This window comes from Gopherus flavomarginatus, chromosome 4 (genome assembly GCF_025201925.1).
Source record: "Gopherus flavomarginatus isolate rGopFla2 chromosome 4, rGopFla2.mat.asm, whole genome shotgun sequence".
NCBI classification, from domain to species: Eukaryota; Metazoa; Chordata; order Testudines; family Testudinidae; genus Gopherus; species Gopherus flavomarginatus.
The window spans coordinates 149283122-149305291 of record NC_066620.1 but is presented as its reverse complement, the minus strand read 5'-3'; the positions used below and the strand labels follow the sequence as shown (position 1 = coordinate 149305291).

The window sequence follows — 22170 nt, the reverse complement described above, 5'->3', positions numbered from 1 at the left end:
GATGGTGGCTCTAATATGACAAAACAACTAGAAAGCAAGAACGAGTCCAGGGATACACTTCTAGCACCGCTGCAAACACGATTTAAAGCTAGCAGACTAGGCATTGATACAGTCATTTTGAACAGCTAGTATGTGCATCTTATATGCAATCATACATGCCAGGAAAAAAATGTATTTTAAGGCCATAACAGTCATGAAATGATTGAAAATCGGTGTATTTCCCCTCACATCCTGCAAAACCTGGCATTTCCTTCATAGATGGGGCCTCGTTTTCATAGGTGGTGAGTACTGAGTACGCACAGTTCCAGCTGAAAACAGTGAAATCTGCAGCTGCTCAGCACCTTTGAAGGCCCATGAACCTTGCTCCCACCGAAGTTAGCAACATAACTCCCGTTGACTTTTAAGTGAGCAGGATTAGATTATGGGGACCAAATTCAGCCCTCACTTACACCCCTGCAACCCTGTTGAGGATAAAAAGGCTGCACAAGTGTGAGAGCAGAATTTGGCTCTGAGTTTATGAAGACTTGCAGGCAGTTTTAGTCATGAGTTCCCGCAGTTATAAATCTCTCATTCCTTATATGAAATAGTGATCACCTATTGCTAAACTCTCTTTCCAAAGCCTGTGTTCAATGTACTGATAAATTCAAAATATGAAAGTCAGTGGAATATATGAAAAAATCTGAAAGTATATATTGATAGGCTGATATTTTTGGCCTTTTTTTATTTAAACGATTGTTTTTGTTTTTAAAAGGATCATTTCAGGAAGATACAAGTAGCTAGTAAATAATGCAAACAGATGTAGATAATCAAATGGTTTATGTTTGATTTTGATAATGCATGACTTACTGAGTTAACTATACTTCCATCTATGGAAAAAAATCTCACTTGAAGTCCACTATCTTTCTATTCCAAAAGCCACCAAAGCTGGAAGTGACTTCTTTGCACCAGCAGTGAAGAAGGAGCTATGGAAGATCAAGGATAGCTACTCTAGTAAGTAAGGCCAGTTCCAGGGGCAGGCGAGCAGGGTGGTTATCCTGGGCTCCAACTTCTAGGAGGCACCATATTACTGTGGTGCTTGGCTCCCCCACCCCACTCCACTGATTGTCACGTTTTTTTTTGTTTATTTGTCTACTGGAAGTGGGCAGGGGCCACCGAAAACATATTCTTCCCTGGCCAGAAAAATGGCTGTGGCTGCTCCTGGTAATGATAGTTGAAAGCAGGGAGGGGAGAAAAGCAGCAGCTAAGAAAAACTGTATCCATCTGTGGAAGGTCAAGCAGGTAGCTGTCAGACTAGAGCAGGAGAGAAGACAGTACCTGACTTTTTCACATCTGATGAGGTGCTACATGTTGGTTTTAGTCACATGAATGGGGCTTTACTATTTGAAAAGTTTCCCTGAGTTTTGTCTACAGTGCTGATTATTGCTGTTCAGAAATAACAAATTTGTATTTTTGGTTTTGTGATGTCTTGGGCAGGCTATAATATTTTGGTCACCATTAAAAAATCATTGCTTACCAACAGTTACTATATGGTGGCAGGAAATACCATGTTTTCTTCCTGTTCTCACTACAGGGAAATAACTGTAGTATCTCATATACCACAGTGTACTGTCTTCTGATCTTTTTAAATGACAGCCACCATACATAAGACAAAAAAATGCACTGCAGGTCTGAGCATGTTAGGATTTGGATGTAAACTGCAGAAGGAACAGAACTGCTCTCCCATGAGAGGGAATCTGAGCAGAATCTCAGATTATTTTTACTGAAATGCTGCCAACAGTGTGTTCATTAACTACTTATGGTTCTGTAAAATAAGTAGAGCAATTTCCAGCAGAGAAAAGCTTAGCCCGTGTTTCTAGTGGCTTGGGGGAGATTTCCATTTAGCTCTCTTGCTAAAGCCTACTGACCTGTCTGAGTCTCAACTGCGGTAACATATGTAAAGAGAGGAAGTCCAATGAGCAGCGGCCAGTTCTTGCTCCCACTGAAGTCAACTGAAAAATTCCCATTGACTTGGGGATGGAACTAGGACTGTGTCCTGGGGTACTCTGTGGTCACTCAATGCTTACAGAGCGTGCAAGAGCTCTACTTTATTCAGTGTCCAGTTTCAGCTGGCTGTGCATAACAACAAGAGCTTCAGGCAGTGCCTTGCCCAGACTCTATGTCTGGGAAGCTCAGTCCTTAAAGTCACAGGCCGCGCCACCGCATCTTTCTTTCCTAACCAAAACTTATTAACAATAACTTAAAGAACCAACATTAATATAAGATGCATTTACAAATACTTATAATCTAATAACTAAACTTACTAATAGCATTCAGTTAGTCATTGGGGTGCCCTGTATGCTCATTTGGACCTGCAGTGCTCCCCTGGGACCTCAGAACTACTGCTGTCAGAAGGTGGCAAATCCACTTAAGAAGATAAGAATGGCCCTACTGGGTCAGACCAAAGGTCCATCTAGCCCAGTATCCTGTCTTCCGACAGTGGCCAATGCCAGGTGCCCCAGAGGGAATGAACAGAACAGGTAATCAAGTGATCCATCCCCTGTTGCTCATTCCCAGCTTCTGGCAAACAGAGGCTAGGGACACCATCCCTGCCCATCCTGACTGATAATCATTGATGGACCTATCCTTCATAAATTTATCTAGTTTTTTTTTAACCCTGTTATGGTCTTGACCTTCACAACATCGTCTGGCAAGGAGTTCCACAGGTTGACAGTGTGTTGTGTGAAGAAATACTTCCTTTTATTTGTTTTAAACCTGCTGCCTATTAATTTCATTTGGTGACCCCCTAGTCACCAAATGAAATTGTTTACTACTGACCCTAGTGTTATGAGCAGTAGTGAACAACACTTCTTTATCTACTTTCTCTACATCAGTCATGATTTTATAGACCTCAATTGTATCTCCCCTTAGTCATCTCTTTTCGAAGCTGAAAAATCCCAGTCTTATTAATCTCTCCTCATTCGGCTTGTTCCATACCCCTAATCATTTTTGTTGCCCTTTTGCCTCATTTATTCTGGTTGTTTTATGTCCTGGTGCTCTGTTGTCTCAATCTGCTGTAGTTGTTGCCTGTTTTGAGACTCTTTGGGCAAAAAGGCAGGTCCTGTGCCTGGTATCGTCCTCCTTTTTGGGATTTGGAGAAGGTGTCACCATAGTATGTCTCTACTCATATGACTGCAGGGCAACTTACCTTTTGTGACCCCACTGTTGATTGTGACCATTGTTTCCCAACATAGAGACACTCATCATCATTTTCATGAAGTGGTGGCAGCTGCCAGGATCTCAAATCATATTGATTTTTGTTTTGCCTTATCTGTCTCTATACAGCTGCAAGTCCCCAGAGACTGACATCAGTTTCTAATAGTGTAGATGTTCTTGTTTTTTGTTTTCTGTCCAACAAAATTTCAGCAGGTAGCAACCCCTGCTTCATTGATGTTATTTTGTAACTTAACTCTGCTAAATACAGATCAGTCTGACTCCACAGCTTTTTTCAGTAGGTGCTTTATTATTTTGATACTGTTTCCCACCAATTCATTGGATTGGGGATAATGGAGACTAGTGGTTACATGTCTAAACCTGTACTTCACTACAAAATGCTTAAACTCATGCCCACTAAACTGTGCCCCGTTGACTGATAATACTAAGTCAGGTATACCGTATACTAGCAAAAACAGATTTGATAGGCACAATCACCTATTTAGATGTAGTATCTTCTAGTAGGAGTATCTCAGGAAAGTGAGAATAATAGTTTAGGACAAATACATAGTTTTTTCTAGCCAACATAAACAAATCTATGCTTGCTTTGCTCCAGAGGGCCAATTTTTCCTGTGCCAACAGCGTGATCTCTTTCACTTTACAGGGCCTGTATTTTTAGCATATGTAACAAGCCTTAACAGTTTCCTCTATGTTGCTGTTCATTTGAGTCCAGTATAAAATGGTTCTGTCCAGTTTTAACTGGTTGTGTGTAACAACAAGAGTTTCACAGCATCCACCCACACTCTGGGAAGCTCAGTTTTAAAAGGCACAGTCGCCAATACCACAGGTCCTGCATGAGATATCCCACTAATTCTCTCAGTTTAAGTTTATTCTAGTGTTTGGTCCCCTGTTGATAGATACTGAGGACCAAACTCAGATGTTGGAGTAAGTAGATACAACTGCTCAGACTTCAGCAGAATTGCATATGCTTATCCCAGGTCTGATTATGATTTAATATCTTTGTATGTTACTTTTTTCACGTTACTGTAAAGTACAGAAATTTACTTGAAATAACTTATTTTACAGGAAAGAGTACAACTATGTTGAAGACATGATGGCAGATTTCCAAACAATAATATTAATAATAAAAAAAATCTGCTCTGCTATTGATCCAAATGAATGCTGAAAACATTACTATGGCAACAATTCTTACTTGCTAGAAGAAGCATGGCATTCTCTATGCATAAGGATTAAATAGGAAGAGGTGTTTTTCAATGTGTTTCCCCCTACCCACCCACTACAGATGTGCTGACCTTCTGACATCAGCTCCTGCTGCAGGAAGTTTCTATTAAATAAAACTTAGGGAATTATTCATTGGCTTATGCCCAGTGAATCAAGATATACTATTGACCTCAAGCACTCTGTCACAGAAGAAAACATGGCAGGAAATTCACATTATCTGAAAGAATCAAACATCTTTCTTGCATTTAAAGCCACTAAGTTTATCATTGTGAATAAAACAGACATGTTGACAAGTCCATTTTAGTGGTGTGTGTGTTTTGGCTATGTGCAGTTATAAAGCTATGAAAACACCAATTATTAGCTAAAGAAACTCTGTGAAACATCCATGTTTGTTGTACTCTTTATGTGAATGAGTGAGGATTTAGGGTAAAAATACAAATTGTTTTTGTTCCCTCCTCTAACAGTGGCAATAAGACTAATAAAATAAGCAAGAAACTATTTTGCATTGTGTGGCTAAATGCGTCTGTCAAATACAGCCTGAGTGCTAACCAAAAGCACTAAGGAAGATAGGGATATTTATAACACTTCACAAGCCTTGTACTTCCTGAAGGTGTCAACTTTACCTGGGGTATATCTCTCCCCCTCAAGACCCATGTGGGCACCTGTAAGGAAAATATAACTCTGACCACTTGTGTAACTGCTGCTTCTATGATCCTGGGGTGGTGGTGGCTGCTGTGGGCTCAGGAAGACTACTTTTCCCCTTCCTATAACTGGCTGGGGAGAGAGAAAGTATTAAGTGATGTATGGTGCCAGTGATAAGAGCAGAGCCTGGAAGAAAGCTTCCAAACACCATTCCACTGCAGAAATGCTTTTGTTACTGTCCTGGTGCTGTAGAGGTGAGGAAGCAGTTGCAATCTCTTTCAGAGATGTTCATTTGCCAGCCCCTTTCCTGTTGGAGTAGCCCAGGGTGCAACCAGCCATGAGAGCAGTACAGGTAGGTGTGGCAAACCCACTACTTGGCAATCCACTATGCTCCTCCATGGAGTCACCAGCAGAGTGAATATGGGGAGTGAGGAGAGCAAATTCTTGCACACTGATCTTACTTAGGGGGGACACCCTCTATTTTTGAGCAAAATATTTAGCTTTTTTCTTAGTCCCTTCAAAAAGCTTTCCTAGGTCTGTAATATTTCATTGCAATTATGTGGTCTTATTTTAATTCCATTATGTCCTCATTTATAACTTTCAAATGGTGTCCCATCTGAAAGAGATGAAAAATAAGGAGGATTAGGAAAAGTGAGAGACAGCATGGAGAATAGTTATACACAAGTTTATGGAGAGGATGGACACTCAATATTTGTAGGGGGTGCAGTGCAGAAATGGAATAGACTTCCATACTAAAGAATAATATTAGGTAATAACTGGAGATATACCAATCTCCTAGAACTGAAACGGACCTTGCAAGGTCATTGAGTCCAGCCCCCTGCCTTTACTAGCAGGACCAATTTTTGCCCCAGATCCCTACGTGGCCCCCTCAAGGATTGAACTCACAACCCTGGGTTTAGCAGCCCAGTGCTCAAACCACTGAGCTCTCCCTCCCCCCAAAAGTGGCATAAAGCATGCTAACTAGCCATCCACTAGTTCTCTGCAGTTTACTCTGTGTCCATTTAAAAAAAATCTAGTTTTTGGTAAGATCTTAAAAACTGAGCTCCTTATATGAAAGCAGTGGTTTTCTTTGCCACCATCCAAAACTGTCATTTGTTCTATGCACCAGTTGTTTTCTGCCCTCCACACCAGAGGTGCATTGCATTGGCACTATATTGTAAAGTGCTTTGAAAGGATGAAAGAATCAAAATGTAGAGTGGGAGAAGACCTATTAATTCATCTAATTTATCATTTCACTGTCTCAAGAGGATTATTCCTTCTTTCACATTTAGTTACGTTTTTCCAATCTAGTTTTAAAAGTTCCAGTGGGTGGGACTAGAAGCTATAGAATATATTCTTATCATTCTGACAATATAAACTTTGTTTGCAGAGTTGTTGTAGCCGTGTTGGTCCCAGTATATTAGAAAGACAAGGTGTATGAAGTAATATCTTTTATTGCGCCAACTTCTATAGGTGAGAGAGACCGCTTCTGAGCCACTCGGAGCTCTTCTTCAGGTCTGGGAAAAGTAGTCCAAGCGTCACAGCTAAATGTAAGGTGGAACAGATTGTTTAGCATAAATAGTTAGCGCATGTTCTAAGGGACCACTCTACTCTTTCCTAGACCTGAAAAAGAACTCTGTGTGGTTCGAAAGCTTGTCTCTCTTATCAACAGAAGTTGGTCCAATAAAATATGTTACCTACCCACTTTATCTCTCTGATACAAACTTTGAAAGTCTTATGCATTTGATGGAATAGGCAATGCCTCTCCACCCATCAGATCAAAATATTGCAGTGCTCTAAACTCCCCAGAGTGAAATTCCTGTCCCCATCACTATAGTAAATGAGAGTCTACCATGTATTTTGAAAAAGTAATAGCTCTCTTCCTGCCTTCCTTCCCAGCCCATAGGATAAATAGCTTAATCAGTTCACAGGAATTTTGTTTGTTTGCTTGTTTATGTTTGTGCATGTGAGTGACTGGGTGTTTTGTGTATCTATATGTATGGGAAGAAATTATTGGGGGAAAGCTAATTTGAAATAAGATTTGCATTTAATTCTGAAAAGGATGTGATCTCTGCTCATTCTTATCTCTTGCAAGAGTTAATACCATAGTCTTGGTCCAGCTTCTTTGAGAGTTCTATCTCCTGCCCTCACAAGCCTCCTATTCTTTGAGTTTCGTCATTTCAGCAGAACACACATGTCAATGGAGGTCCTGATTGTAGAGGGAGACACTCTTTTTTAAGTAGCTTGGGCCAATTCCAGACAAGGTTTTGAGCATCAGAAGAGAGACTTTGAGTGGACTCTATTCAGTGTAAAGACCAGAGCACTAGGGTACGTCTTCACTACCGGCCGTATCAGCGGATAGTAATCGATTTCTCGGGGATCGATATATTGCATCTCATCTAGACGTGATATATCGATCCCCGAATGAGCTCCTGTCGACTCCGGAACTCCACCAACGCAAACGGCGGTAGCGGAGTCGACAGGGGGAGCGTCGGACGTTGATCCCGCACCGTGAGGACGGTAGGTAACTCGATCTAAGATACTTCAACTTCAGCTACGCTATTCACGTAGCTGAAATTGCGTATCTTAGATCGATTTCCCCTCCTAGTGTAGACCAGCCCCCAGGGACACATGTTCATTGTGCCCTGTGATGTTAAGCTGCGTTGGGTAGTAGTTGGCCAAAATCCCCTTTCTTCTCCAGAACTATTGTTTTGCACACCTGCTATCTATATAGCTGTCATCTTTCTACTCCAGATGTGGCTGCATTTCAGCAGGGCTGCATGTATGTAGTTTGTAAAGAGCTTTGGGATACTTTGGGTTGACAGGTGCTATGGAAAGGTAAGATACTATTGTAAGTATTTCTGTTAGGAACAGGCCTGAAGCAGAACACTGAATCCAAACTCTCTTCCTTCTGAAGTTTGGGGAAGTGCTCTGTGGGTTCAATTCCATATACAGACTGTGTTACTAAGGCCTATCTGTAATAAGTGTCCTCAACATTCAGGCAGCACAAAGTTTGTGGTTCACATTTTCAGAAAGTAGGGCTTTGAGGTCCATGCACACAAATACCGGATTGATGCCGTAGATGTACATACAAGTTAGTATTTAGGCATCATGGTCCAGAGTCTGCTCTCATTTGGACTAATTTAAATCCTCAGTGACTTCAGAGAAAGTTAGTCTGAATTTGTAATTCTGAGTAGACCCTGCCCCTACATGTTAGGGTGGGACTGGGAAGGAGGGCTGCTCCGGGTGCTGTGACAGTTGGATGGCCGGCAGATCTGGGCAGCTGCCTGGGGAGAAGGGGTAGCAAAGGTAGCATTGCTTGGGTGCTGTGAGATGGAAAAGAGATGTCTGGGGTGAGGTGCAATGGAAAGGAGGCAGAGAAGGAGGTTCTGGTGGGGGGTGCCCAGCCAGGAAGGAAGGGCAGAGAAGGCTGGGGATGTTTTTGGGGTGCCAGGTAGAGAACAAGGGACAGGGAGGGGAGTCTGTGAGCGGGGTCCGGGGACTGAGGACATGGAGGATGGAAAGAGAGTCGGGGGAGGACCACACAGTGGGCGGGGGGGGGGGTCTCCTGGCACTATCATGCAGAGGCGGGAGCGCGGAGCCCGCCCCCCGCCTGGCTTGGCGGCAGCTCCGAACGCTGATCCGGCCCTTTGTGACGCCTCAGGCGTTGCCGGGCTGCGGCGGCGGGTTCCACCAGGGCGGCTCGGCTCTGGGCTCAGGACGCGGGGCCGCCACTCGGGGCGCGGCGGAGGATGGGGCTGCGGGCGGCCGGGGACGCGGGGCGCCTCGCCCTGCGCCTGGGGCTGCTCCTCAGCCTGCTGGCCCAGCAGCCCGTGAGCGCCAAGAATGACAGCGGCTCTGCCCTCGAGCAAGCCGTGGTGGAGCCGATAGTGCAGCTGTTAGAGCCGGGTGAGGGGAGGGGCCGGACCGACAGGTTCCTGCAGGGTGGGGTGGGCAGCAGCGGGGTGCCAGGCAGGGTGAGGGGGTGTCAGTGGGGTGCCAGGGTGGGTAAGAGAGTGTCTGGGGGGTGAGGCGGGTGCCAGGCAGGGTGAGGTGGGTGTCTGTGGGGAGCTAGACAGGGTGAGGTGGGTGCCAGGGTGGGTAAGGGAGTGTCTGGGGGGTGAGGTGGGTGTCAGTGGGGTGCCAGGGTGGGTAAGAGAGTGTCTGGGGGGTGAGGCGGGTGCCAGGCAGGGTGAGGTGGGTGTCTGTGAGGTGCTGGACAGGGTGAGGGGGTGTCAGTGGGGAGCTAGACAGGGTGAGGTGGGTGCCAGGGTGGGTAAGGGAGTGTCTGGGGGGTGAGGTGGGTGTCAGTGGGGTGCCAGGGTGGGTGAGGGGGTGTCTGGGGCACGCCAGGCAGGGTGATGGGATCTGTGGGGTGCCAGGGTGGGTGAGGGGCTGTCTGTGGGATGGCAGGCAGAGTGATGGGGTCACTAAGATGAGGGGGTGCCATGCAGCAGGGATGATTCCTGGGTGCTGAGGACAAGCAGGATTTCCCTGAACACGCTAGGAGTGGGGAAGTGCAGAAAAGTTCCCTGGCCCTGTGTACTTTCACCAGGAAGGAGCCTGGCTCCCATGGTGTGTGGAGAGTAGGTCATATCGTATGCCAACAGTGGGAAGATGTCCTTCTTCATTCATGATTTATCAAGTCACAGAGTTTCTAAGGGGCCCTCCTAAAGGGGGAGCAAGGGAAATCCTAGATTTACTTGTTATTATTGTAGCTGAACAGTGTGGGCTAAAGGAACTTGTTGGGTACATGTAAACTCCCTCACAGTCTGTTAAGTTCATTGAGTAATGAGACACCTAAGTTCACACCTAGTGTGTCATTAGGCACAAAGCCAGCTACTTAATGAATTGTATTCCTTCCTTCAGCCATCTGAAAATGGGCTTTTCCTTTTACAGAATTTCATCTGTCTCCTTGTCTTATTTTTTCCTACCACATCATTTTTCATACTGTGTTTATCCCATTTCCCTACTCAGATGTAATCACTCTCAGTGTCATACAGAAATTGCCTATCAGGGATCATGAGAGATCAATGTAGCCAGCTGCTTTGACTGCAAAACCTGAGTTCCAGCAGTCCTGGAACTAGGAAAGAGAGTGTTAAAGTTATCCCCTGGATGCTCAGGCCTCATGTATAGCGTAGTGGAAAATATTGCTAATAAGCCACAATAAGAGTAAAACATTTAAAACACGAATGAGTGACTTTCTCTATTAGTTCACTTCACAGGCATGACTTGGAACAACCTCTATTGACATTCTCAAATAGGATTTTTAAGTGTTTATCAAAATGTACTATGTGCATCCTGTGATGTGACCTGTAATGAAAAGAGAGAATAATGGAAACAGTTTCTGCTTTGCATGGTTTTTATCGGGATTCCAGATGTAGAAGAGAACCCGAGTTGTCTTTGCTTTGCTAGTATTAATTGCAGCCCTATGACTGGAATGTAAATGTATATTATTTTAGCATAGTCTCATCTCATTTTGTGTGAGATTTACATATATAGCTCCTATTAATGCTAGTGGAAGTTATATACATAAATCTCTGCATAGGGATGATGCTATATCTTCTTATCAGAGTCTGATGCAAAATGAAAAAGGCATATATAAATGTATGGATCAATAGGGGTTAGATTGGTTTAAAAAATCTAGGGAGGAAATACAAGAAAAAAAGAGGTGAGATTGCATCATAACAATAATATGTACAGTATTATATCATTACGTCTGCTTCTGTTCCCCTTAAAGATTTTGTTATTTGTTTTAGTTTTTCTTTGCTTTTTTATTTTTTTTCAAATTCACTGACAGCAGGATTGAGTCCATTGTCAATTATTTCTGATTGGCATGCTAATGTAGAGTCACATTTTCAGTGTCTAAATATGTTTAAAACTTTAGTTGAAATAGTATTTGAAAATAAAAAAAATCCTTTTTTTAATTTGGGGTTATTCATCTCTTATGAACAAATCACTATTGTAAGTTTAAAAACATAAGAATGACCATTTCAAGTCAAACCAAAGGTTCATCTAGCCCAGTATCCTGTCTTCAGATAGTGGCCAGTGCCAGATGCTTCAGAGGGAATGAACAGAACATGGCAATTTTGAGAGACCCATCCCCAGTTGTCCAGTCCAAGCTTCTGGCAATTGAAGGTTAGGGATGCCCAATGCATGGGATAGCATCTCTGACCATTTTGACTAATAGCTATTGATGAACCCATCTTCCATGAACTTATCTAGTTATTTTTTGAAAGTAGGTATACTTTTGGCCTTCACAACAGACAATGGCAACAAGTTCCACAGGTTGACTGTGTGTTGTGTGAAGATGTACTTCCTATTTTTGTTTTGAACCTTCTGCTTATTCATTTCATCGAATGACCCCCTAGTTCCTGTGTTATATGTTATGTGAAGGGGTAAATAACACTTCGCTATTCACTTTCTCCACACCATTCATGATTTTATAGACCTCTATTATACCCCCCTTAGCCATCTATTTTCTGAACCGAACAATCCCAGTTTTTTAAATTTCTCCTTGTATGGAAGCTGTTTCATCCCCCTAATACTTTTCATTGTCCTTTTGTGTATCTTTTCTGATTCTAATATATCTTTTTTGAGATGGGGTGACCAGAACTGCATTCAGTATTCAAGATGTGGGTGTATCATGGGTTTCTGTAGTGGCATTCTGATATTTTCTGTTGTATTATCTATCTCTTTCCTAATGGTTCCTAACATTCTGTTGGTTTTTTTGACTGCTGCTGCGCATTCAGCAGATGTTTTCAGAAAACCATCCACTATTACTCCAAGATCTTTCTTGAGTAGTAACAGCCAATTTAGACTCCATCATTTTGTATTTATAATTGGGATTGTTTTCCAATCTGAATTACTTTGCATTTATCCGCATTGAATTTTGTCTGCCATTTTCTTGCACGATCACCTGGTTTAGTGCGATCCCTTTGTAAATCTTCGCAGTCATCTTTGGACTTAACTGTCTTGAGTAATTTTGTATCCATTGCAAATTTTGCCACATTTCTGTTCATTGCCTTTTCCAGATAATTTATGAATATGTTGAATAGTACTGGTCCCAGGACAGATCCTTGGGGGACCCCACTGTTTACCTCTCTCCATTGTGAAAACTGACCATTTGTTTCTACCCTTTGTTTCCTATCTTTTAACCTGTTACTGATCCATGAGAGGAACCTTCCCTCTTATCCCATGACTGCTTAGCTTGCTTAAGTTTGTGACAAAAGAGTCATAATATGTTTTATAATGATGCTTCTGGATTGTGGGAAGCCTCCTGAGAGGATAGCATAGTTGATATCTGCCTCATAGTTAGAGGAAGTTTGCGTGCTTTGGGTAGTAAGGTTGCTCACCTTTTGTTAGTAATCTTTGAATCTGTTCGGTCCCTGGCTGCTCTTAAATCAAGTAGTAGCAGTGGCCAAAATCCATTTTTTCATTTGTATTTGGATGGGAAATTGCAACCTCTGCTTTCAGATGTGATCACACCTTGCCACAGTTGCCAGATCTGGTCATTTCTATATTGGATGACTGTAATACATAGACTCTGGGGTAGACACCTTGGGTAAAAAACCTGCAGCTGGCCCCAGTCAGCTGACTTTAGCTCACACTGTGGGTGAGGGTGGAGGGGCCCAGAGCTTGGGCTCCAGCCTGAGCTTGAACACCTATAGAGCATTTTTAGCCCCACAGACTGAGCCCTGCAAGCCTGAGTCAGCTGACCTGCCCAGTCGTGAGTATGCCATGAGGGTGCCATGAGTCTTTTACCCATTGTGGCAGTTCCTCAGCTAGTATAAATTGTCACGGTTCCGCTGAAATCAATAGAACTATGACAATGTACACCAGTGAAGGATCTGCCCTCCAGTTTTCCCAGTTCTCTAACATGTTTTATTTCTGTCCCTATGAATGAGAATAGACCATTTTATAATATGGGTTGATCACAGCCACATTTAAACATGTTTACATTTGTATTATAGATGGGATCTTGGAAATCTCCTCTCCCTTTCTATTATGCTGTGGTGGTTGAGATTAGCCAAAGCTCTTGAGCTAATATCCCACAGATTTAAATGAGGTGTTAGTGGGGAGGGAGGAGAGAGGGAGGGAAGGCACTGAAGGCATGGTGTGTTAAGTTATGGGCTGTTTCTCTGTTTTCACATGATTTTGCATGAGGTGGTACTGACAGAATCTATTTTTTTTTTAAATTCCTCCCTTTCTGGTTTGAGAGAGTTAATAATAATGAACTAAATTGTGAAATTATTCTTTAAATATTGTTGTATATGTACTAAAAGGGTGTTCTGATTAGCACAGCTTATATATATAGTGACAGGAATAGCACAACTGTAGAATTATGAAGTTTCATGAATAATGTTGGAAAAGAGGTTATAAGAGTTTGATAACAATTTAAGCCTACTACTACTGTAGTGTTAATCCCTTGCTGTAGAGTAAGGAAGGCTATTTTATATTTGTGTATCACTGACTGCTAGTGGAATGGACCCACTTATCTTTCAATCACAGAAATGTTATGTGAAGTTTTAACAGCTTAAAAGAAGAGAAATATAAACTTGCATTACTGAATTAACATAACATTTTGTGTAAGAGATTCCAAAACAAAAAAATGAGGAATAGAAAAAGTAAACTTTGCATTTATGGTATTTATTATCATAACACCATATTTGGAGTAGGATAGACTGGTTATGTAGACTTGTAAAAACAACCATAATAAATCGTCTTTGTCCCTTTGCATTTTAGAAGATTAAAAAGACTTATTGCTTGTTTAATGAATTGTTTTCAGAGACACTGCATAAAGTTGTTTAATTCCTCTATTGATCAGTTACTTTTTCTTAGCATCTTTATAAACATTCAGCTTGTATGCTAATATTAATAAATCCATATTTGAATTGCAGATGGAGATGTGAACCTTTTACTTCTGTATGATTTGCAAAACACATTTCCTAGCCTGAGAAGTACCAGAAAAATAGAAGAAGCCAAATCATAGTGGTTAAAACCACAATAGTTAATTAAAAGACTGTACCTGGTTGATTCATTGCTTGTGCTAGCTGTCTAAAGCTGACCTTAAAGTGTGATGGGGAAAAAATCATGTGAGAAGGCTTGCAGTAAACTAATTTAACATAAAAGGTTAACTTATAAGGAAAATGCATAATATTTGCTCAAAAATGAGATTAAGATTTAAATATTAGTTATTTGCACTTGGTTTTCTGAAAAAAGACTAGGGAAGACTTCAAGAAATGGATTTCCTGGTAAATGGTTATTCCTCCCCACTCCCCCACACACCCTCCAAGAAGGTGTCATATTAGAAATGTAACTTCAGACTTTGTGTTTAGGTTTGAATGCTACAGTATCCAAGGAAGTAGAATTTGGAACATGCACAGTGACGTGTGGTAAGTAGCAAAGCAGATGAATAAAGCATATTGTAATTTGTTTTTGGGAAAAAAGTGCTAACTGTAGCAATTTAGCAGGTGTAATTTGCTTGCTCTCCTTCACCTCTCATTGATTTCAATTTCCAATAACTATAATTAACAAAAACAATCAAGCTGATTGTCATTAGAAGTTTAGGTCAGATCTGTTGTTTTATTAATTTCACAGCCTGCAAGCTCCTATTTTAAACCAGTTCCCTACATTTATTGGCACATGAGCTGCCTTCACCAAAGTAACAATTTTCTCTATTTGTGAACATCTGTGAGATGTTCAGAAGATGAAAGATCTTCTGATGCATCTCACAGATGTCTTCCCACATACAGTATTGCCAATTCTATCAAAAAATTGCTCATCTGCAGTAGTCTATTTTATATACCACATTTGTATAATTTATAAACTGTGTCATGGAAAGAAGAGGTATCTTGGAGAAAGATAGGATGAAAATTCAGCACATAGAATCTCAGAATTTTTGCTTCAGCCATCTGGTGAAAACTGGACATATTGCAAAGAAGACATCTGTGGTATTAGGGTGGTAATAGGGGCCGGAATGGAGTGGTACTGCATTGCTTAGAAAACACCCATTTAGCAGAAGATTCAGAAATAGTATTGAATTTGTTTTGAACAGACTCTGTCTCTCATAGTATCATAGTACCTGGAAACAAGAAGGGAGGAGGGGAACCACCAACTTTCAAATCAATTAGTCTGTTCCTCAGGCAATATAATATTGTTTCATACATTACATTCTCCAGTATTTTTTTCCTGACTAGTTCTGAATGTCGCAAATGATGGGGCTTCCACTACTGCCCTTGGGAAACTATTCCACACGCTAATACATCTTGATCTCAAAGTCTTTTTTTCTGACATTCAGTTTATTTATTCCCTTTCTTAATTTTGTCATTTACTGCTGGTTATATACCTCACTTCCCCTCATTATGAGCTACCCTAAATAATCTCATTTTCTTTCATGCTTGCACCCTTAAGATATTTAGAGACTATTGTCATGGCCTACCTCTTCAATGGACCTCTCAGATGTCCTTCCATTTGAGGGACTTAACTCAGTTTAGTCCCAGAGTTACCTGTGTTCCCAACAAATGTGATGTCCCTTCACTTTTATTGATGTCAATTATTTAAATCTTAAATAATCATCAGAGGTTGGATGAAGGATTATTTACACTAAAGGCCATTCCCTATCATTTTGAATTTGGATATTATTTTGTGTCCCTCATTTTGGATCTCGGTCACTCATTAGATCCAATAGTTGGGTGTTGGCAGGTTGAAAGGTATTCCCTCCAGTCCATCCAGCCAAACTATACACATTAACTTTCTTAATCTTTGTTTATAAATCCATCCCTACATCCCTCAGTAATTTTGGTTGTTGTTTGAACTGCCTCCAGTTTCTCAATATCTTTCTGGTAATGTTGTGGCCAGAATTCAATATTCCTAACGTGGTTATACCACGGCTTATAGAGAGCTCATAAGGCCTTTTTCTTCATGATAATGATGCTCGTTAATATTTTGGTCAATTCTGCATTAGTCTTTTTTGCTGCCATGTCCCAATAAATTGATGTCTAATTTTTCTGTCTACTATTACCTCTAGGTCTCTTTCATCATTTGTATTTTTCTTCCCATTGATATTTACTTTTTGTGTTATTTTTCCCAGCTGTATTATTAACTTGCATTTTTTTCAAGTTCCATGTTTCTAATATTTCTAATTTAACATGACCATGCTTCCATCCGAGTTAATTTGAATAACTCTTTAAAATAAGACTTCATTTGACAGAGTATTGCAGTAGATTAACATCTGCAGAGTTGGCAGCTGTTAATAGGGAGGGGAAAAGAGAAACAAGTTTTCTGGGAGTAGAAGACAAAACTGGTCAAAATGGAGAGTCAGGGGAGTACTGGAATATCCTACAGGTCTCTGGATGGGGTTCCTTTAGTCAACTCTTTGACTTCGATAGGGTGCCACAGTTTTAATGTTCAGGTAGTTAAAACAGGCATGTTTTTTCCTACTAAACGTGACCACAGTTAGCTCAGCATCCGGATCTTTTCAGACCAATCATTTTGATGTTCATAGGTTTTCTGCTCACCCTTCTCTGTTTTCCCAGACAACCAGACAACAAAAAGACCTAGTTCTAAAGTAAGAGGAATGTCTTTAATAAAAGTGTCAGTTTGTTGTCATTTACACTCTGTCTCTGCATCCTTGAGATGAGACATTCTCAGCAATGGAGAATGATCCCGGTTTTGTGACAGCTTCAGTAAGTGTTGTCCTCTCCCTCTGTCACTTGAAGTATTGTTTCATGAGCTATATGTCATCTGTGAAATATTCTAATATCTATCAGTGTGTATCATACACATTTAAAAGAAGCAGATACATCATAACAAATTATTCTTCACATCAATGGGGTTAATTCAGCATTCCAATTAATTTCCCATTTATCATACTGCAGGAGGGTTTTAACTCCCCTTTTCCCATGCCCCTGCAGTTTAGTAAACAACATGCTGCTAGAATAATGGCAATTTCTTCAGTGTTTACTGGGCCTAAACATACTATTCCCTCCACCCCCACACCCTATGTCATTTCAGTGAACTGTGTACACATTGTTTGGCAAAAATAAATATAGCATTTGTTTTGAATTTGTAATGGTTAAAATGAGGCAGTGTTCCCATTGAAATACTGATGTGTGAGAGTAAATACATTTTATTTAATTGAATTTTATACAGACATTTCTCTTCACCGTCAATAGTTATGATTGCCTACTTCCCCTCCTTATCTTCAGTAGGACCCTCCATGTATTAGGTGGAGTTATGAGGGTCAAAATGAGGGGGTCTGAATGCAATCCACTTCAGAGCCTGTCAGTGTTGTTCCTTAGCCTTACAATACTGGTTACTGGTAAGTGATTGAAGGCTCTCCTTCTTCTAAGAGGATCCTATCCTATAAGGTGCTTAGCACACTCAATCCCTGTTGACATCAGTGGGAATTAAAGGTGCCCAGTACAGTGCAGGATCAGGGTCAGAGTGGGAAGGGTATCTCTACCATACTCCCAGCACCAGCTGACTTGGGCACTGAAAGACCATGTTCATGAATACTGCTAGTCAGCTTTGATGTTTGATTTGCTGTTTTGTTTTTTAGCAGTATACAGTATATTTCTGTTTATCCAAAAGCCTATTATCCAAACCTTTGCATTATTTGAATCCCTTCCTTGTCCCCCTGCATGAAACACAGGAAATGCATGCCCTCTGTAGCATGTATCTTATGCAAGGGACAAGAAAGAGATTCAGTAATGTGGAGGTTCATATAATGGAGTGGAGAGCCCAGCCAGGACTATTAGGAGGTGTAGTAGGACTAGCTCCTGTCTACAGAGGAGGCCACTCTGCTGGTGAATGGCTCCTATGGCAGCACAGGGAGTCCTCTGCAACCCCACTGTCATGAGAGTGAGTGAGTAGGGCTGTGACAGCAGTGCTGCAGGGAGAGGTCCCTTTGCTGCTGCAGACCCAGTGATACCCAATCCCTGCAGGCATGAGGTGTGAGATGGGTGGGTGGGGAACAGAGACCCCCAGCCAAGACTGCAAAGAGAAGAAGGAGGACGAGCCCTCATTCTCAGGGGAGGCCACCTCGCTACTGGTGCCTGAATAGCTCTCGATTATCCAAGTAAAATCCATGTCCCAAGTGCTGTTTGGATAATCTGGAGTATACTGTATAAAGTTTAATTGTATTTTGAATTCTTCTAAAAGGAGTATATTAAGAATGACTTTTTAGGAATGTGACATGGTGACTCTGAGGATCTGTGTGCTTTACAGGACCTTAGGTGAAGAAAGTGGGCAGAATTAAGTGTTGTCAGCTAAATATTAAGCACAAATATGGGATAGCCTTGGCAGAAGCTCTGAGAGGATCTGTTTCTCCGGATGTATGGTAGATAAATTAGTTTAGCATCCAATATAAAGAGGGAGAAGGCAAAAAATGTTGGAAGAAAAAGAAGAAATAGAAATTAAAACGTATTTTTAATTTTTTTTTGCAAAGGTATTGGCATTCGAGAAGTTATATTAATCAATGGGTGCCCTGGAAGCGAAACAAAATGTATTGTTCGTGTAGAGGAATGCAGAGGACCAGTAGATTGTGGATGTAAGTAGAATACTATGATACAGGAATTTAGAGTGAATATGTTTATTCAAGGGAAACATCTCTATTCTATCTGAGTGTGGTGGAAATGGAAGGAAATGATTGCATTCCGTTCTCCAATTACCCTATTAGGCAATCTAATAACATTTCTAAACTCATTTTTGTACTGATGTGTGTTTGATTTTAAGTCGCTGTAAAGTACATTTTTCTGCACTTATTTTCTATTTTGTAGATATGTATGTAGTTCTAAATATTAAGCCAAACTGCACATGTTTTAAATGGTTTTAATTGAAAGAACAATTTCAAAATAACATTCCTTGATTAGGTAAATTATGAAATATATAATACATACAGAGGTATTTTAGACAGATTTGATGTATCTATTAAAATTTTCTTCCACAGGGGGTAAACCAATTTCTGAAAGCCTTGCAACTGTGAAGATCCCATGTATTTTTATACCTCCAGAGAATCGATTTACATATCTTTGGAAATTGTTAATTCCAGACCAGGTGAGCAACTGAACTCCACCTGAGAATGATGTATTCAGTACTTTTACGAGCTGCTTCAACAGTCTCATACAAACTCCTGGTTTAATTTTTTTCTTTGCTATCATAATACAAATGAGACTTTTCAGTTTTTCTTTGACAGTCAGATGGCACAAGAGCTTGTGTGCCCCACTATTTTGTAGAGCTACAATTTTCCTTTATTTATTTAAAGTAAGCAATACATTCTGTAATGTATTTTAGAAGGTAACCTTCTTTGTTCTTACTTGAGTAAATAAATGCAAAGTAATGCACATTAGAAAATATAATCCCAACTATACATACAAATGATAGGGTCTAAATTAGCTGCGTCCACTCAACAAAGAGATCGTGGAGTCATTGTGGATAGTGCTCTGAAAACATCTGCTCAATGTGCAGCAGTAGTCAAAAAAGTGAACAGAATGTGTGGAACCATTAGGAAAAGGATAGATAATAAAACAGAAAATATCATAGTGCAAGTATAGAAATCCACGATTCGCCCACAGCTTGTATACTGCTTGCAGTTCTGGGATCCCCTCTAGAAAATATATATATTAGAATCAGAGAAGGTGCAGAGAAGGGCAACAGAAATTATTAAGGGTATGGAACCGCTTCCATTTGAGGAGAGATTAAAAAGACTGGGACTTCTCAGCTTGGAAAAGAAATGACTAAGAGGGGATATCATAGATGTCAATACAATCTCAACTGTTGTGGAGAAAGTGGATAAGGAAGTGTTATTTATTCCTTCATATAACATGAGAACCAGGAGTCACTCAATGAAATTAATAGGCAGTAGATTTAAAACAAACAAAAGGAAGTACCTCCTCACATAGTGCACAGTCAGCCTGTGGAACTCATTGCCAGGTGATATTGTAAAGATTAGAAATGTAAAGGGGGTCAAAAAAGAACTAGATAAATTCACGAAGGATAGATTCTTCAATAACTAATACCCATGATCATCAGGGATGCAACCCCATGTTCTGTGTCCCTAGCCTCTGATTGCCAGAATCTGGGAGAGGAGGACGAGATGGATCACTCGATAATTGTCCTGTTCTGATCATTGTCATTGGCCACTGTCAGAAGACAGGTTATTGGTCTAGATGGACTATTGGCCTGACCCAGTATGGCCATTCTTATGTTCTTAGAGCTTGGGTTGTCAACCTGGAGGATATGAACAAGTGTCAGTGGGATATAACCACACTGCCCTACTCCTTTGGTGAATAGGAGAGGTGTCCTGCCTAGATGTGATGGGGTTTTGGATAGTGAGGGAGGGACCCTTGTAAGGAACTGATTGAGAAGTGCTCGAGTAGAATAACCAGTTTTCTATGTGACTTTGATATAGAGCATTTCCCCCTTATAGAGCTATTTGAAAAAAATCCATTTTGTCTTTTTTTTTAATATGGATAGCAATCACTGATTCTTCCTAATGATTCGGCTATTCTGGAGGTACACAGGGATACCCATCCAGTAGCTTTCCAGTGTGACACAAAAGAAAATAATGAAATAGTTGCCTCTGTAAAATATACAGTATATACAACAGCTGGTAAGTCCATAGTCGCTTTTAAACCTTTTACAAGATATTGCTTGTGTTTAATGAGTAGCGATAAGCCTTCATGGTACTGTACCTCACCTTAGTATCAGAACAGGTGTTCACATACTATAATGAGTGCCATAGAAATGCTTATCAATAAAAGATGAATAGAAAAGAAAACACGGCTATGGAAACTATGAGGTTTTGATGGTAGCAATAGTAATTTCTTAAATTTATAGGCTAAAATAAATTATTTCTCTTTGTCCTGTTAATTTATTACTAGGGCTTGGTCAATCTGCACAGATCTCAGGTGTCTTCTCTCACTGCTAGCAAAAAAGCAGGAAAAGCAACCAGTTAAATGGAAGCAGCTCCACTCCAGTTAGTGGCACCTTGTTCTCTGTTTCTCAGCTCCCCTGTTAAATTCCCCAGTGCAGTGCAGAAGTAGGAAGGCAACCTTTTGAATTTTAACACATTTAACTGCCATCTTGAATTTTATCATGCATGCTGGATTTAGAAAAGCTGAAAATTAAAAAGAAGATTTCATAAAATGGTTCATCTGCAACAGTTTTCTTCCCTCTTCTGCTGCAGGTAATTTTTGCTTGTATTGTCAGGAGAGACAGCAGTGGTTCCATTTGCCTTTCAGATTCTGAGAGGCCTGCTGGAGACTCCAGCCTTCCCAATTAGTAGAAAAGAGAAGGAACCTTATGTGTACAGAGTCCCTGCCTGAAAAAGTATGGATTTAGATGGACGTAGAGCCATAGAGGACCATTTTATTGAGGAGAATGAAAAGAATCTGTTTTAAAAGTGTGCTGCCAGCAAGATTGAATTATCCAAATAAACACTGTAGTGGAGAGGGCATGGGACTGGAAACCTCTTGAAGTCCCTTATTTTTCTACTCCCCCATGGTTTCATGTCCATCTGAAGCGACATTTAATTCAGGAAAGAACTCTGCTCACATAGGTAAGGTCTCTTCTCTTTTCTTCTGCAGAGCGCCCAGGAATTTGTTTTTGCATTCTTAAATCCACCTGGCTCCTGCAAAACTTCCAGAGCTCTGGCTTTATCATGTTATATTCTATCTATCAGTATTCAAACTCTGAAATCTGTTTGTAGGAAGGAGTGGTTTCCTTTGACCCTGATCAACACAGCATTTAATCATGTGTTTAAGTTTAAGCACTCAAGTAGCCCCATTGAATTGGAGTCATGCTTGAACTTAAACATGATTAAGTTGTTTACTGAATGAGGCCTAGGCTGAGATCCATCCAGCAGAATGTCTCACAAGGATTACAAGAATCTATTCAGAAACTATTGGTTTGGCTATGCAATTATAAGAGTCTCAGCAAAGCTTGGCTCCAAGATCTACTACTTCTGTTCTTTGGAAAAAAAGAATCAAGTTCCACTCTTTGGAAGACAATGGAAAAAGCCTGTGTCATGCTCAGTGCCAAACTGGTTTCCTCTAGATCGATACAGACTGCCAGTGGATTTTCAAATGAGTGGCT

The 22170-nt window shown here is 40.8% G+C and overlaps 1 protein-coding gene across 1 annotated transcript in view; it reads left to right on the top strand.

The window, feature by feature from the left end:
* Nucleotides 1-8825: 8825 nt before the first annotated feature.
* Nucleotides 8826-22170, top strand: part of SPACA1 (sperm acrosome associated 1) — a 34541-nt gene continuing 21196 nt past the window's right edge. The window contains exons 1-5 of the mRNA XM_050949332.1: nt 8826-8982; nt 14412-14468; nt 18524-18625; nt 19025-19131; nt 20551-20686. Of these exons, the coding sequence (XP_050805289.1) occupies nt 8826-8982; nt 14412-14468; nt 18524-18625; nt 19025-19131; nt 20551-20686 (559 nt within the window). The remainder of the gene's footprint in view (nt 8983-14411; nt 14469-18523; nt 18626-19024; nt 19132-20550; nt 20687-22170) is intronic.